The 17,217-nt window shown below is 31.9% G+C and overlaps 1 protein-coding gene across 1 annotated transcript; it reads right to left on the bottom strand.

Annotated features, from left to right (window-relative positions):
• Nucleotides 1–2,493: 2,493 nt before the first annotated feature.
• LOC111623628 lies at nucleotides 2,494–15,936 on the bottom strand. Its single transcript, XM_023366286.1, has 23 exons — nucleotides 15,899–15,936; nucleotides 15,640–15,776; nucleotides 15,317–15,440; nucleotides 14,386–14,609; nucleotides 14,150–14,323; nucleotides 13,926–14,072; nucleotides 13,759–13,863; nucleotides 13,111–13,206; nucleotides 12,084–12,219; nucleotides 11,452–12,009; nucleotides 11,187–11,344; nucleotides 10,894–10,990; nucleotides 10,327–10,359; nucleotides 8,679–8,815; nucleotides 7,694–7,817; nucleotides 5,788–6,011; nucleotides 5,549–5,725; nucleotides 5,134–5,280; nucleotides 4,962–5,066; nucleotides 4,118–4,219; nucleotides 3,387–3,522; nucleotides 2,753–3,310; nucleotides 2,494–2,668 (listed from the first exon to the last, which is right to left on the bottom strand). The coding sequence occupies exons 1-23, from the start codon at nucleotides 15,919–15,921 to the stop codon at nucleotides 2,494–2,496; spliced, it is 3,897 nt and encodes a 1,298-aa protein (XP_023222054.1). The 5' UTR covers nucleotides 15,922–15,936.
• Nucleotides 15,937–17,217: the final 1,281 nt, after the last annotated feature.

Raw genomic sequence — 17,217 nt, 5'->3', positions numbered from 1 at the left:
GGGACGATTTTCCAATACAGCAACCGATTTTCAACCGACAATCATTAAGTGTTTTTACTAATTACTAATTAAATACTTTAAGCATTTATTATTTCAAATACTTAACCCAAAATCGAATATATAAAACTATTATTCACTTTATAAAAATTTAAAACTTTAAAATAATTCTCATTATGAACATAATAACGCCAGACATTGTAAAATTTAAGATAAAATCTTGCTTAACACGCTCTATTATAATTAATTATATTATATATTAAGCACAAATTAAAAATAACAATAATAAAATTTATAACAGAAGGTGCGAAGCTAATAATTTATAATGATGTATAATTACTTCATCAACACATTCTTCAAATTAGTAATTTATATATTTGTTTTAAAAGCATTAAATAACGTAAAAATAATTTTAAAAAAAAGGATAATTTATGAGCATTTATAATTAATATTGTTGATAAAATATTATGACAAATGAAGAAATATTTCTGGTAAAGAAGTGCCAGACGAACGATAAATATTTATTTTTCAATTTATAAATTTTCTATTAAAGAAAACCTAAAATTATTAATTGTAATTAAAACAGTATAATTTCTGATTTAATTACACAAATAATTAAATAGTTGAAGACGTTTAGTGAATTTTTTTAGATAGAATAATTTCAAAAGACTGTTGCCATTATGCATAATCCAATGAATTGCTTATTGTTAATTTTTTCATTTATTAATACAGAAATATTTTCTAAAGATTTCAATTATAATTTTTAATTTTATAATTTATCATTCTTTAAAACCGTTAAATTATCTTAAAACATCGTAAAAATTAAATTAAAGCAAATGTAACAATTGAATAAATAAACGTGATAAAATTCTATAATATAAACTGTAAATTATTAACATATTTAAAAATAAATTTATTACCGTAAATATTTAAAATATTAAAAATATTCCTTAAACTAAATATGAAATAACTCGAACTTCCAAACTTTGTAAATAATTAGAATTATGAAAGATTTTATTAACTTTAACACGTAACATCATAAATTTAGATTGATTATTGGATAATAATATATTTGACGTCACAAAACAATTTTGTGACGTAAAATATATTTTAAATTCCCTATCAAAGGTCATATTCATGATGGAGATAAGAATCCTTTTACAATTGAAATGAGTTAGCTTTCATTTTAAACGGCAATTATGAGAATTCTCTTAAGAGAAGATGTGTAAATTAATTCTACAGACAGGTATGTCTAATTAGGTTATATACACGTCTGACATTTTATTGAACTTGTAGAGAAAGATTGAGATATTAAGTAAATATTAATTACTATCGCTTGTAGCATACGAAATGTCATAAATCACATTCTATCCACTTCAAAAACAATACTCAATTCATTTATTAAAATATATGTAATATGTTTCTTGTATCTTTAATCGATTTATATAAAATGTCACGTATTATTTTTGTCTTCTTTTGGAAACTGTTCTTCTTCAAATTACGTTTTCTTTCTAGAACGTTCATTCTGTACACTCAAAGATATATTCTAAATGCAAGAAGTAATGATTTTTCTTCGTGCTTATCGCTAATATTTATAATCTGAAATTTTAAAGATACTGGTACGAGTGTCTTCATCTTCATTCCATACTTCCTACAACATAATTTCCCTAACAAGTGAGTCATTGTCTTCTTCTATCATTGATTCCCTTATTCCTTAGGGAGTTAATTCAACTTTTATTTAAGAAGTCTGTTCAGTAGAGAATAGAAAGAATAGTTTACTTACATTCTAGATTTTTGTTAAAAATCTCTGATTGTTTGTTTTGATTCAAATTTCTCGAAATGTGAAAGTTTGTGAGGTAAAAGGTGCTTTTCTTCAAGAACTTGTAAGTCTTCTAAAGCATTGATACATTGACGAATTTATCCTAAGTCCAATCTGAATGGTAAAATCTCAACGGAGAAAAGATAAAGGTCAATTTTGATTATTAATAAAAAAATAACAACAGAAAATATTCTAGATTACTGTTTAAAAGAAGACTATTATAAATATGATAAAGAATAAACTGCTAATTGTAATTTAATCATCTAAAATAATTGGTTAAAAAACTTTAATCTACTTAGTTAAAATTCTCAATTGGAAACTAAGATTAAAAAAGGTCATAATGTATTCATGAGTTAAAAAATTAATACAAAAAATTAATGGAGAAAAATGACAACGCGTTTTAATGTTATCAATTTAATTGAATAGAAAATAGAAAGGGAAAACAATTAAATGCCGGAATCACGATTAATGCAGAAAAAATTATTGAAAATATAATAAAATTCATTATTGTTATAAATTTAGCGACGAAAATCGCTATAAATTCAGTATTAATTTGCGAACGTCACTTTAAACTTTTATTTCCTTACAAGTGTTACGAAGTTTAATGAACTTTTCAAATGAATAAATGTATTAAAAACTCTTTTGCANAATAATTAGATATTTATTTAATTATTGAATTAATTAATAAATGTACCCGGTTTTAGACAATTCTTATGTCCGCAGTAATGTCTCCATCCAAATTTAAAACGAAAAAATTGTAGACCAATAATTGTGGCTGCTGTACGTCCAACTGTGGCATTTTCCAAACGTTTTTCGCAAACCAAACCCGTGAAAAAATCGATACATTCCACGCTAAAGTAATTAAATTATGCATAATTATACTATTCAATTAATATATTATTAAATAGTTATAGCATGGTATAAACCACCACTTACCATTGGTAAACTTCTTGCAATATCTTCACAGTGGAGTAATCCATTAAACCACATTTGGCTAAATCTGAAAATTTCTCAATTTTGATTCCGTATAGAAAAGATAGATATTTTATGTAAGGAGGTAGACCCTGATCTCTTCCTCTTTGTATATTCATTGAAGCAAGATCCAATCCTATTCTCGAATTATTTACTCTATATAAAAATGTTGTCAGCGACTGTACTAATAAACGATCAAATTTCTCTTCTGGTTGTTTAGTCGACCCTCTTAAAATGTCTTCGATCCCTCGATTAAGTATATAATCATTAATGCAAAAGTTATCTCTTAGCTGTATTTCTTCCATTGTTCCATCTTCGGTAACTAAGAAGATTGGATCGGGAACTGTAGAATGAAGTCTGAAAGCACAACCAGCGAAATCATTAAATAATTTAAATGGCACCGAAGGATCGTATTCGGTATTCTCTTCATTGATTCTATTGAGAAGTGTATAGCGTGGTCCAATAATTGTTGGGATGTATTCGTAATATATAATGCGCAGATACATACAAATAACAATTTTTCTGGAAATTAAATTTGAAATTAATTTTTTAAATACATAAATGTTTACTGACATTTCAACCAAATCTACTGTAGTACCTCGCTTCTTGATATATGGTTTCATCGTTCCAATGTTGGTTAATTTGCTTTAGTTTTTCCGCAATTTTATTGTGTAGCCTGAGAAAGACTATTTGCAACGAAGTTAAAAGAGGGTTTTGGCTTGATCTAAAATCACCTTCAGCAATTAAAAAAGAAAAAACAAATAATTTTAAATAAATAAAAGTTTAAAGTTTTATTATTAAAATCGTTAGAATGCCTACTGTTGAACTCCTCCTGGCCTAAAACTGGTATCTTTTATGAACTGTTTAATGGTGTTTTATTTATACTTGTGTAACTTTCAGTGGCATGTTTATTCTATGAGCAAAATGGGCAATTGTCTTAGAGCCCCCATCAACAGGGAACCACAATCCAATCTTTTATAAGTTCTAATCTGTGGGTATTTGTTGCAGAATAACTGAATCCAAGAGTAAAGGTTGTCCTTTGCATCCCATATAGTTTTCTATATGGGATGCAAAGGACAGTCTTTTTGTTTGTTCTGTGTCAATATTGTATTGTTTTACATGCTGGTAAGTTTGTGTATAATGCAATACGTAGGAATTTCGTAGTGTTGAAAGGCATGGTTTATATTGTGTACGGTCTTTAGTGTTCTTTTTTTAGGATTCATGCATATAATGAATCCTAAAAAATTCTGTGTGATGTCAATTTTAATTATTTTACATTTTGAAATATATTTTTTATTATGAAATATATTTAGTTTACATATACAGTACCTGTTAGGAAACGTAAATAATCTGATATGCATTGATCAGGTGTTGGATCCGTATTAGTCAATGGAAGTTCTCCTACTGGTGTCATTCTAGATGCTAGCTTACCTTCAATTAATATACAGAAGACAAATTAACATTTACTGTACACATGCATATGTAATATCTCTAAAACATGATAAGTTGTTAAAAATTCTTATTAAGACAAAACAAATATTAGCTTTTTGTAAATCTTATTGTTATTATTGCCTTATAATAACAATGCAATAATAATAAAATTTGATTTACATGCACGCAGAGTATGTACTGTACACTAATCAATGGAATTCTATAATTCCAGAACCGGTGTGTGGACAATTAATGAGAGGTTGCACGCACAGTGGCAAAAAGAGGGCCCGAAAACACGGATGCAGCAAACGCATTACTGAATCGGTATTTTCATTTAATAAGGTACAAATAGAATAATTCTCATTATTCTTGCATTAAAAATATAGAAATTATAGCGATTTGTTAATGCCTAGTGTCTTTCCACCCTACCTGTATATTCAGCACACATACACAGTATGTGCTGAATATACAGTTTGGGTGGAAAGAGACTAGGCAGTTACAGAAACTTTACAAATAACTAAGCGAAATGATAAATTAACTAAAATTCTTTTCATATCATGATATCATTTTAGGTTTTACATGCTACACTAGAAGCAATAAACACATGGAAAGAGCGTTAGAATAAAGAGATGAAAATCTTACAAATGTATGGAATTATAAGGTCCCGTTTTTATTGAATTAGAGATTTTATATTTAGTTTTTATAATTAATTATTAGGAAGTTAAATTATTATTATAATTACCACTTCCATCTAATCTTCTTAATGCTCTAGACTCATTTAATTCGACACCATATACATTAGAACAATCGGGTGCCAGAGTCTTTGTATTCATCTGTTCTCTCCAACCTGCCAATGGAGTGATAACAGGATGATATTTTTAAATTAGACAATAATATTTTTAAAAAAATATTACCTAAACTGCAAGTTGTACATCTGGCATTTCGCACGAAATTCCTGCACGTAATACCCTGAAAATCGGGATCATTTGGAGCAAATTTGATAGGAAAACAATTTTCGTTTGGAGGAGGATCTTCACAGCAATCGAATGTACTAACAGTCTCTGTTATAAATGAAAAACGTTTCTTTATTTAATCTCTCTACGCCTTATTGCAATAAGGGGCCCTTTTTTCAGGCCCACCGTAGGTAGGATCCTCAACAGGGGTGTTCGAATAATGAGGAACGGGGCTCAACTTATCTGGAACGGAAATGTCCACGAAAAATCCCGAGGAGTTGGTAGTGACGGCCCTTGATTGCTTCGACACCATCCTGTTGTCTTTATTAAATATTATAAACAGATATTTCTAATTACAATGAAGTATTTTGCTTACCCGATTCAGGTTGAGCGGTAAATTCTATGTCGTGAGTGATGAACTGTCCGAAAATCGAAAGTATCGCAGTGTAAGTAGAACTAAGTTTACCACGAGCTGCAACTCTGTGAACTGCTAAACTTATAGTTCTGGGTTCCGGCGTGGGGCATCCTCTACAAACTCTCGGCGAACTAACACCTCGAATATACAATATTTATTAGTAGTTAATATGTAATTTTGGATTAATTAATTAATCTTACAATCGCCATAATCGGGAAGTAATAAACGATCGAAACAGGAGAAGGTTCTTCCTTCGTTTGGCCTATCTAAATGGTTGCAACTTCCATCGATTGTAGGGTACTTTGTATTGGTGCATTCGACTGGTCTGTTGTCCACACATCTTTCACATAGTCGTTTGGTGATTTCGTTATTCTTCAGAGGATATTCCCGTAACAGATTTATATCGGTTGGATCTAAATCATATCTTAACAAAATAAACAAAAGTAGTTTTAATACTCGTTTAAAACCAATTTAAATATGCCCAAAATAAAATAAAGGCATTATTACATCGGCCATTTAATCAGAATTTATAATTTTATTTTATTAACTAAACACACTCAAGCAAACCTTTAAATATGCAGCCGTATTTATTAAATTCTAACGATTGAACTCGAGCAAGAAAGTGATAAGCGCATACACTTTCTGGATTTATCTATACAACTTGACAGCAAAGGGGATTTTCGCACTAAAGTATACAGAAAGCCTACGTACAACCCGATATTTATCCCATGGAATTCGCACGACCCGCCAACTTACAAACTAGCTGCATTCCGGGCGCTCATCGCACGAGCTTACTCACACTGCAGCAGTATCCAAGACAGAAACGAAGAGCTGTGTTATATCAATAAAATGGCTAAGAGGTATGGGGTTAATATTAAAGCTATTACTAACCAAAGTAAGACAAGTAGCAAGGTGCGAAACGTACAAAATACAGAAGAGTTCACAATGATGGAATATAAGGCCTCACTGAGCAGTGTCTATAGGCGGATAGGAGCAGCTACGAAGAAGAGAATAATATACAAAAGGAATCCTACTATTTATCAATTGCTAAGGGCAGATAAAGATAGCGTAGACAAGAACGCTCTTCCAGGGGTCTACAGAATCCCCGTTACAGACACGCGGAGGCAGAATATGATGTTCTACATCGGAGCTACCGGAAGATCCCTCAAAGAAAGGATGGCAGAACACCAGAGAAACATAAGAAGCGAACAACCGTGCACAGCGCTGGCGACTTACGTCTTAGCTGACCGCCAAGAGGTCAAAGCTGAATGGGACCGAGCCAGATTAATACAAATAGTTCGCGACAAAAAGCACCTCCGGTACGCGGAAGCCTGGCATATCTGCAAAGCAAGCCAAAAAGGATTAGCTATCAACTTCCGAGATTCAAGCAAAGTATCGGCAGCCTGGCGAGCAAGTATATTATAAAGTCAAGAACGATGGACAGCGGCAACTTACTTAAGGGCAGAAATTCTTAATTTAATTTATTTGCTAAACACATTGTGTATGTTTGGTATTTTATGTCTGTATTTTTATTTTTATTTTATATCCTGAACGTCATAGTTTTAACGTTCTAATAGCTAATGTGGTTATATAATGACAACCGTTATGTAGAGATGGCGTTATTCCAGTAGAATATTATTTTTAAAAAAACGTTCCAAAGCGCTTGTATCGTTAATTCAAGTTCGGAGTTCGATTTTTTCTGTTTTTTCTTGAGAAAGGTCATTGAATATGACCGAAAACGTTAGAATTTAATAAATACGGCTGCATATTTAAAGGTTTGCTTGAGTGTGTTTAGTTAGTAAGAAATTGCAGTCTAGGATGAGTTATTTTATTAAATAATTTATTTATTTAATTGAAATGAATGAAATAAAGGGCGATCGTAATTAAAGAGCAAGTGTTTTGGGCTCTTTGTAGAAAAACTATTTGACAAATCTCAATCAAATTTTGTATACGTGTTGCTCGGAGCGTGAGGTTTCAATTTTTTCGGGGAGAATTTAATTTAAAATTCGGTGGCTAGGGCGAAATTTGGCACAGCTGTTCTCTTTGTGTGCAGAGAGCCGCGAACACTCACTCTTTAATTACGATTTCCCTCGTACATGAACTTACCTGGCAACTATATCACGTGTCATTATTTCGAACATGGCTTGAACATGGTTACGTTGATATTTTGAACATGTTTTTAACTGACTCCTCTCTTCGGCAGAAATAATGTAAGGATTCAAGTATTTTGCTGTAAACAACGAAAAGATAAGTTTCGTATATTGATATTTTAGGCATTAATGCCGAGTAGATAACACTAGAATCGCGGGGTTAATCAGCTGACAACGTGGAGTTTTTCTAGTTTTCTTCACGTATTTAACACTTAAATAAGAAAGTTTTTCGTAGAGAATCCTCTCGGGATGCATTACTTCTTTAGCAGATCGCCCACGTGTGTTTATGTATCTCAATCATTTTTGTCTGGGTTGCCCTTTTTCTAATCCCAACGGGTCTTAAAATTCTATTGTCGACAAACACAAAATATCCACGACTTCTAGCCTATTCTGTCATACACCCTCTGGCACTTCAATTTTATTTTTTAATTCCACCACAGCTAACAGCATGACCCAGATACGGTAGATACTAGACAGCAGTACACGGCTCCATTTTTCTAAAACGATATTAGTCCCCTCTTTTTAAATCCAGGACCGTGGGCTGCCCATTTCTCGGGCCATAGACATTTGTCTAGTACGCTCAATGATTAAAACGGCTCCGATTATACCCAGTCATAGATGAACGGATGCCCAGGTAGTCGAGGCGTAATGGAGAGGGAACTCAATTGATAAAATAAGTAAACCACACGAGCGATCTGCGAAAGAGGTACCTCAAGAAGGACTTATTATGTTTTAGGAAAACTGGCTCCTATTTTTTTCTTATTTACGTGTTAGGCACGCTGTTGGTGAGGCGCAAACCCGCGATTAATCACCAGAGTTCAACGGTTTTATCCATTCGGCTATTCCTTTATGGACTAACAGTTTACAGATAAATCCCGAACGAAAAAAGAAAACTTTTAAAATGAAATATATAAAATAATATCCTAACAAAATTATTTTACCTTTACTTTCAATTTCACGCAATTTTTGGACCTCTAATTCGGCATTTCTTACTAATTCACGTAGATAATCGTCGTCGATCAAGCTAAACAACTCTTCGATTTCACGAGCGGAGACAAAGAATACGCCCAAGGCCAAGCTGTAAATTACAGAAAAACTTATCTATAATATTCTAAATCGATTATATTTTCGTAATTCGGCGTAAAATCTAGAATTAAATAAGCTAAAAACGTAAGGAGAACAAAGAAACCGAGCCTTACCTAAGCGCAATGTTGAAGTACATGTTCACAGACCCATCAGCATTTGTGCTATTTGATTATATACAAATAGTAGTCACAAATGTAGGTGTTCTCTACACAAGTGTTCAGGTGTTTATGAATAAATTTAACAAATAATTTGATTCGAAAAAACAAAAATTATTATAAATTTTTGATGATAAAGTATAGAATTTATTAGTTTAATTAAACAGTTTTAGAGTTATAATTTTTAAACAAAAAACCATCATTAAATACTAATTTAGACAAATATTAGAACAAAGTGGGTAATTGTAATATTTTAAATTTTTTAATTTTAAAATTAAATAATAATTTGTTTCATTTTATGTTTCGTATATGTTTTTCTAATTGGAAACAGCTGTTTATAAAATCTCGATATGGAACCATAACAGCTGTTTTTATGTCGAAATTTCGAGTGATTTTTATTAGAAATTATTTGCTAAAATATAATTTCATTACTTTATCGGTTAATTTACAAGCAAAGATCTCAATTAAAGCATTTATTTGGTTGAATTAGACGTTGCAATCGATCGTGCAATACATTTTTGTTGAGGCTCACTAACACCTTTATTTTAAACTGAATCTATAAACTCACGCTTTCAATACATCAGCCATGTAAAATGCAAGAAAAAACAATTCGCCTTTATATTTTGAAGAAGAAATAAACTTGTTTGCTTCGAACCTTTAAATTCTGTAAAAGGGAAATCACTTGTCTACCCAAAAGACTATCTCAGTGCCCACTTTTGAAATCTTAACATACAATACCACAAAAATCATCATTATAAGATTTATTAACCACGTTTCTACTTTAAAATTCTTTCATTATTACCCTCTTTGTGCCTTTTAAATCGTTTAAGTCACGTTATTTCAATTCAAAATCTTCCTTCGAAAGGAGTTAGATAGATGACATGCACCACTCTATTGTTAAAAGTATGATTAACAGGGGCAAGCAACTATTAATTTAAGAAGAAACAAAGTAATATCAATGGCGGTGGTACTGAATTTGGTACTTATGCATTCCCTATCAGGATCTTTCGAGTCCATAATGAGTGTGGATAAAGTATCACTTTATACAGGAAGGGTCGAAAGGTACTGGAATGCATTTATAATTTGGTTGTCTCTTCTATATTATTTACAGGGGAGAAGAGCTAGAAGGAAATCGCCTCCACCACGAAATCGTCCTAATTAAAATGCTTAAGAAGAATCACATATTCAGTTGTTAAAAGCTTTATTATTTTAATAATGTATTATAACAGTAAAACAAATTATTTTCTATCTTTAATAAGAATTCATCATTAATTTTTAACAACGACATAAAGAAAATTGAATATTTCTTCTTAAATTTTAATCCTCCTTCCACGCTGAAAGATCCAACGGAGGGATATCATGGCAATTTATGGTGGGACTTCTACAAAAATAAATAAATAAATAATTTTAAAAATTGAATTTCAAATGCTTTAAATCTAAATTCAGAAAAAAAAGTTTTTTAGGATTTTTTTTATTGGAAATTAGTCCCTATTTAGGGTGTTACACACGCAAGAAACCCGGAAAATTCCACGTAGTTGCCCAGTGGATGAAACCACCGAACGTCGTGGGTTTTCCGGGTTTTTATTTACGTGTTTATTAACCTAAACGGGAACCAATTTCCGTAGAAAATTCCTCCCGGAAATCATTCATTTTTATCAGAACACTTGCCCTATTATATCAAACTTAACCAAAAATCACTTTATATATATGTTAGGTTAGATATAAAGTAGGAAAAGAAGTCACAAACAATTGTATTGTTTAGAATACAGGATGTTCGAGAAGACTGTGTAAGAAGGCACGCAGTCATTTCACAGATGTATTCACGAGAAATCCACAATTAGGCCGTAAACATTAACAAATTCTCATTGTTTACATTAATTAATTATATCAGGAAATGAAAATGAAAATTACTTACCCTCCTCTAAATACATTTTCTTCTATTTTAGTAATGTTAAGAACGTAACAAAGTATGTGACTGAGTTTAATATTTTTAATACATGCTGCCTGCCGCTCTAATAAAAAAGAAAATAATTATAATTATTTTAAACAGAATTTATTAAGTACTTTTTCATATTATATTAAATTTATACTGATCCAACAATTATGCATTGCCACAATAAAGATTGGGGCCTAGATACGTCGTCGGCCTTAAAAGTCATACAGCTCCCACTCAAAATTTAATAGCATCCTTTAATTATTAATCAGTACCTGATTTTAGATATCCTTTATGTCCGCAGAAATGTCTGCATCCAAATTTCAAACGAAAAAATTGTAGGCCAATAATTGTGGCTGTTGTACGTCCAACTGTGGCATCATCCACACGTTTTTCACAAGCAAGACCCGTAAAAAGATCGATGCATTCCACACTGAAATAATTAAATTATACACAATTTAAAACTTCCCATTGTTTAAATCTCAATTATCATTAACTAGAAGCGATAGATCAACCGGTATACCGGCGTGGCATGCTTACCATTGGTACACTTCTTTTAATTTATTTACAGTAGACTTATCCATTAGATCATATTTAGTTAAATCTGAAAATTCTTTTATTTTTACTCCGTTTAGAAGATAAACGTATTCTGTATAAGGACGTAGACCGTGATCTCTTCCTCGTTGTATATTGATTGATGCAAGATCCAATCCTAAATTCGAGATATTTGTTCTGTATAAATATTTTGTCAATGAATGTACTAATAAACGATCGAAGTTCTCTTGTGGGTGTTTAGTTGCTCCCCTTATTACGTCTTCAATCCCTCGTTCGAGTACATATTTCGTATTGAAAAAGGCATCTCCTAATAATATTTCTTCAGTTGTTCCATCTTCAGTAACCAAGAAGATTTTATCAGGTACTATGGAATGGAGTCTGTAAGCACAACCAGCGAATTCATTATATATTTTGAATGGCACAGAAGGATCGTATTCGGTGTTCTCTTCATTGATTCTACTGAGAAGTGTGTAGCGTGATCCGAGAATTTCTGGAAGAAATTCGTGATAGACGATATGTTGGAATATACAAATAACAATTTTTCTGGAAATTAAATTTGAAATTAATTTTTAAATACATAAAATTTACTGACATTTCAACCAAATCTACTGTAGTACCTCGCTTCTTGATATATGGTTTCATCGTCCCAATGTGGATTCATTTGTTTCAATTTTTCTGCAATTAAATTGTGTAGACGGTGAAAGACGATATGCAACGATGTTAAAAGGGGGTTTTGGTCTGACCTAAAATCTCCTTCGGCAAAAAAAAGTATTAGATAAAATATAATTTGCAAATTTAGTTAGTAAAATAACCATACAAATCTATATTATAATAGGGTGAGCTGCCTGACAAATCGGTTTTAATACGATAATCGAGCCCGTTTCAAATGAAATACGGCTTTATGTTTTATTATATTAACATACAATGGATACAATTGGAAGAAAATTGTAACTATAATCGAGAGTCCTTTAATTATTAAGAGTCAATCTCTCTATAGAAGATTTAATGAATTCTCTTGTGATCCAGACACTTCTGTGTTATTTGTTATGGAGCCAGGAAGCGATGGGTAAACGTGGTGCAACTCCCGATGGTGTTCAATGTCTTGGTGCACCAATAAAATTATTTGGACATTGATTGCAATGCTGAACCATACACGCGCCTTACAACACAACATCGTTTCTCTTTGCTGGTGTTTTAATCTGGTATGCGCCCGATTTATAACTCCAAACGAATGTTTGAATATTGGCACACACGCGTTTGTTACTTTAGATGTGTGTTTTCCATTCAACTGTGTTGTTGGCATTGAAAGCAATCTGTTGTATAGCTTTTAGTCTGTTTTATTTCTGTGAATTTGACCTGTTGGAATCGGAAGTTTTTGTGGACTTTTACATTCAATGCTCCTCTTCCTATGTGAAGTGTTCTGCATGCAATTGACTAGAGACCAAACTCGATTTCTGTCAGTGAATTTAGTATATTTAATTGTTTAATAGGTAATTATCATACAGGATGTTTTTAGAGAATTTTTCTTTATACTCATCCTTTTGATATTACATTACAATTTTAATTGTTTTGTATATGAAATATTTCAAAATATCAATAAATTATTTTTCAAATCAATTCTATTAGTAAATATATTTAATTTACCTGTTAGTAAACACTGGAATGGTTCGCATTGATTGGCTGGATCCGGATCAACCGATGGAAATTCTCCTACTGGTGTCATTCTAGATGCTAGCTTACCTTTAACAGAAAATAACAGATACTGTACACATGTATATGGAATAATTTCAAATACTGTACAGTAAGAACTCCAAACAACGACTACTGACGAGAGTTTTTTAAAGCTGTTTTGGGGTTTTTAATGTATTAGCATCCTGAAAACGGTTAATGATTCGACCTCTCTCAGATTCCCCGCAATTATACAGTTAAACCTGTAAACGACGGACACTGATATCAACACAAAAATTGCCGTTGTTTGAAGGTTATTTCGTACGCATTTTTGTTCAAAATGTTCCTGAAAAGATGGGGCTGTATAGAGGTGTTCTAATGGTGGTTTTATATTTTATATTTAGTCATGCTTGAAACAGATAGAAGGGCCCACACCTATGAGAAATTCAAACAGATGGAAGGAGAATTACAATAAATAAATGAAAATGACCGTAAACGTTAATGTGACAATGTTAACGGCCAGATGTGGGTTTCATCTAAACCCGCAATGGGCAAAAAAAAAAAGCCTCCAAATCATAGAAACAATTCTAAATAATGGAAAATTGAAATAATTATTATAATTACCACTTCCATCCAATCTTCTTAGTCTTCTAGATCGATTTAATTCTGTGTCGTACACTTGAGAACAATCGATTGCAGGAGTTAAAGAATTCATCTGTTCTCTGTAACCTGTCAATGGGTCAATAGAGTAATAATAGCATAACATTTTAAAATTATACAATAATATTTACCTAAATTACAAGTTTCACATTGGGCATCCCGTACAAAATTCATGCAAGTAATATCTGAAAAATCGGGATCGTTCGGAGGAATTGCAAGAGGAAAACAAGCCTCGTGAATAGGAGGACCTTCACAGCATTCAATTGCAGTAAAGGTATCTATTTAGATAAATAAACGTGTTTTTATTGAATGTATTTATTAAATTAATTAAATTTACTAAAATGTTTCGCTTTACCCGATCCAGGTTGAGTGTTAAATTGCATGTCGTGAGAGAGAAACTGTCCGAAACCCGAAAGCATTGCAGTACGGGTATAGCTAAGTTTACCATGAAGTGTTCTGTGAACTTTTAAAGTTATGACTCTGGGTTCAGGCGTGGGGCATCCTTTACAAACCCTCGGCGAACTAACACCTCGAATGTAAAATATTTATTAGTAGTTTATTTAATTAATCCAAAATTACATATTTTCTTACCATCGTCATAATCGGGAGGTAATAAACGATCGAAACAGGAGAAGGTTCTTCCTTCGTTTGGCCTGTCTAAATGGTTGCAACTTCCATCGATTGTAGGGTACTCTGTATTGGTGCATTCGACTGGTCTGTTGTCCACACATTGCTCCTGTAGTTGCTTGGTGATTTCCTTATCTTTAAGGGGATATTGCCGTAGTAAATTTATCTCGGATTGATCTAAATCATATCTTAACAAAATAAACAATAGTTTTTTTAATATGAAATACGGGAATTTATGTTAGTCTAGTTTAAAATTAAAAGAAAATATCCAGCAATGAGTTACTTAACTTTCCTGCCATCATTTAAAACTGTGTGTGTATGGGGGAGCTATATTTTATGATATTTTAATTTAAAAACACCTTTTATATTTTTAACTGTTATAAAATGGCAAAAAGCTTAATTTTGAGTTAGGGGTGGGTTTTATAAAAGAAATTGTAAGGGTTAATAACGAGTAAAATCGTCATTAAGTCCGACATACCGAAGATACACATCATCCCCTTTAACTTCTCACCCCGTCGATCTTTAGACACCAAAATTTAATAGTATCAATCCCTTTAATACACAAACCTCTTTGCAAAATTTCAGAAATTTTCGACAAAGGGCACAGAGTTATTAAGCTTCAAACAGGGTGAACAAAATCGTGCCCCCCACACACCCACACACATTAACATCCGTACATACAGGAAAAAACCTCAACGTTTTGCATTTCTCCACGTTTCAAAGTGCTCTAGGTCCAAAAATGAAAAATCTGGGAGTCATTTTTTTTGACCGATCGCCATACTTTTCCCTCGTTATATATATAACAGAGTAGGGAAAGTAATAAAGACAATATTATACGAGGCATTTCATTAGAATTTAAATACTATAAATGAATATAATATACGAATCTATCTACCTGGAAACTATATCACGTGTCATAATTTCAAGCATGGTTTGAACATCGTTACGTTTATACGCCGGACACGTTTTTAATTGATGCCTTCCTTCAGCAGAAATAATGTAAGGATTCAAATATTTTGCTGTAAACAATAGAAAGAGATTAATAAATTTTCTCGAATATTTTAAATAAATATTAAATATTTATTTTAAATAAATATTAAAGAATAATCGCGTATTATAATCCAACAAGGTTGAAGAGGAACTGGAGCGAATTCTTAATCTGAATTATCCCAAACGAAAATAAATCATACAAAATAATATTTATTGGATTAATTTTACCTTTGCTTTCAATTTCGTGCAGTTTTTGGACCTCTAATTCGGCATTTTTTACTAATTCACGTAGATAATCGTCATCGATCAAGCTAAACAACTCTTGGATTTCACGAGCATCCACGAAGAATACGCCCAAGGCCAAGCTGTAAATTACAGAAAAACTTGTCTATAATATTCTAAATCGATTATATTTTCGTAATTCGGCGTAAAATCTAGAATTAAATAAGCTAAAAAACGTAAGGAGAACAAAGAAACCGAGCCTTACCTAAGCGCAACGTTGAAGTACATGTTTACAAAACATTTGTGCAATTTGATTATTTGACGTGTACAAATTCTGTACAGGGATGCACAGATGTTCAAGCATTAATTATAAAGAAATTTAACAAATTAAAAAAATAATATTATTTTGATTTTATCCTTTGTAAATCTCGATCTTTTCAGACCTTGAACACAAGAAAAGTCAAAAGAAAAGAAGAAAATATTCTATGGGTGTTTGTGTGTTTATTTTATTTAATATCTCACGATGAAATAAAGATTAAAAAACCAAACTTGGCGCAATAACTTGTATATAAGGGGCATTGATGCTTGTAAATTTTGGAGTACGTAGCTCGAGAGGGTGTGGAGACAGAGGGTGGGTCATTGGCACTTACATTTAAAAACTCATCTCTACCCTCAAAATTAAGTCGTTCTTGCCTTTTTATAACAGTAATATAAAGTAATTAATTTATTCCATTTTATGTAAAGGTTTTAAATTGAGAACAGCTGAACGTTAAAACAAACATAAGAAAACATTATAATTTTGCTATCAAAACTTATGTATTTAGCATTCAAATAAGGGATAATTTCACATTGAAAACCTTTCCGAAAGGCTTCTTCGTTGGAAGATCGCCCATGGTTTGTTTTTGCTTAATTAACCGTTAGACACGCGAAGGAAATAACGAAAACTCTCCACGTGTTCAACCCGTTGACTAGGCGCGAACCCTCAACAGGGAAACCGACGGAAGCAACGTCCACCCTTCGGTCAATTGGTACCGAAGCATAAAGGGCGCTTCGCTCATTGTCACACCAATACACACACGAGATTTTACACGGATAGCGTTCACGTTATATTTTAAACCGTATTTATCCTTAATTATATCAACTTAACACGATCGATCCCGGAAATACAATCCTAAATTCTTTATTACTCGTGTTTGTATTAATAATTAAATATCCTTTCGTGATAAATGTATTCAAAATGGGTACAAAAATGATTGGTAAAGCAATTTGATTGATTTATTTTCAAATAAAAAGATACTTCAATCATTTCCTCATCTTCTATTGTTTTCTCCTCGCCTAAACACATTGAGAAAGAGCTATTTGAGATGGTTTTGAAGCTACAGCAATACTTGTTTCGATTTTTTCAACGTGATCTTCAGTTTCTTTAGACTCAATCTTCTCTTGGAAGATTTCTAAATTAATTTTTCTGATAGGTTTTGCAATTTCCATCTTATTTATTTCTTCCGAATAAATTGCAGTGTTGATTACTAGTTTCGTTGTATTTTTCTCGGAAATTTGAATAAGAGATTTTCTAACTTCTGAATC

This window comes from Centruroides sculpturatus, unplaced genomic scaffold (genome assembly GCF_000671375.1).
Source record: "Centruroides sculpturatus isolate CEXI.00-Female unplaced genomic scaffold, Cexi_2.0 scaffold425, whole genome shotgun sequence".
Taxonomy (NCBI): domain Eukaryota; kingdom Metazoa; phylum Arthropoda; class Arachnida; order Scorpiones; family Buthidae; genus Centruroides; species Centruroides sculpturatus.
Note: the sequence above shows the minus strand (reverse complement) of the source record. Positions and strands in the feature narration are given on the sequence as shown.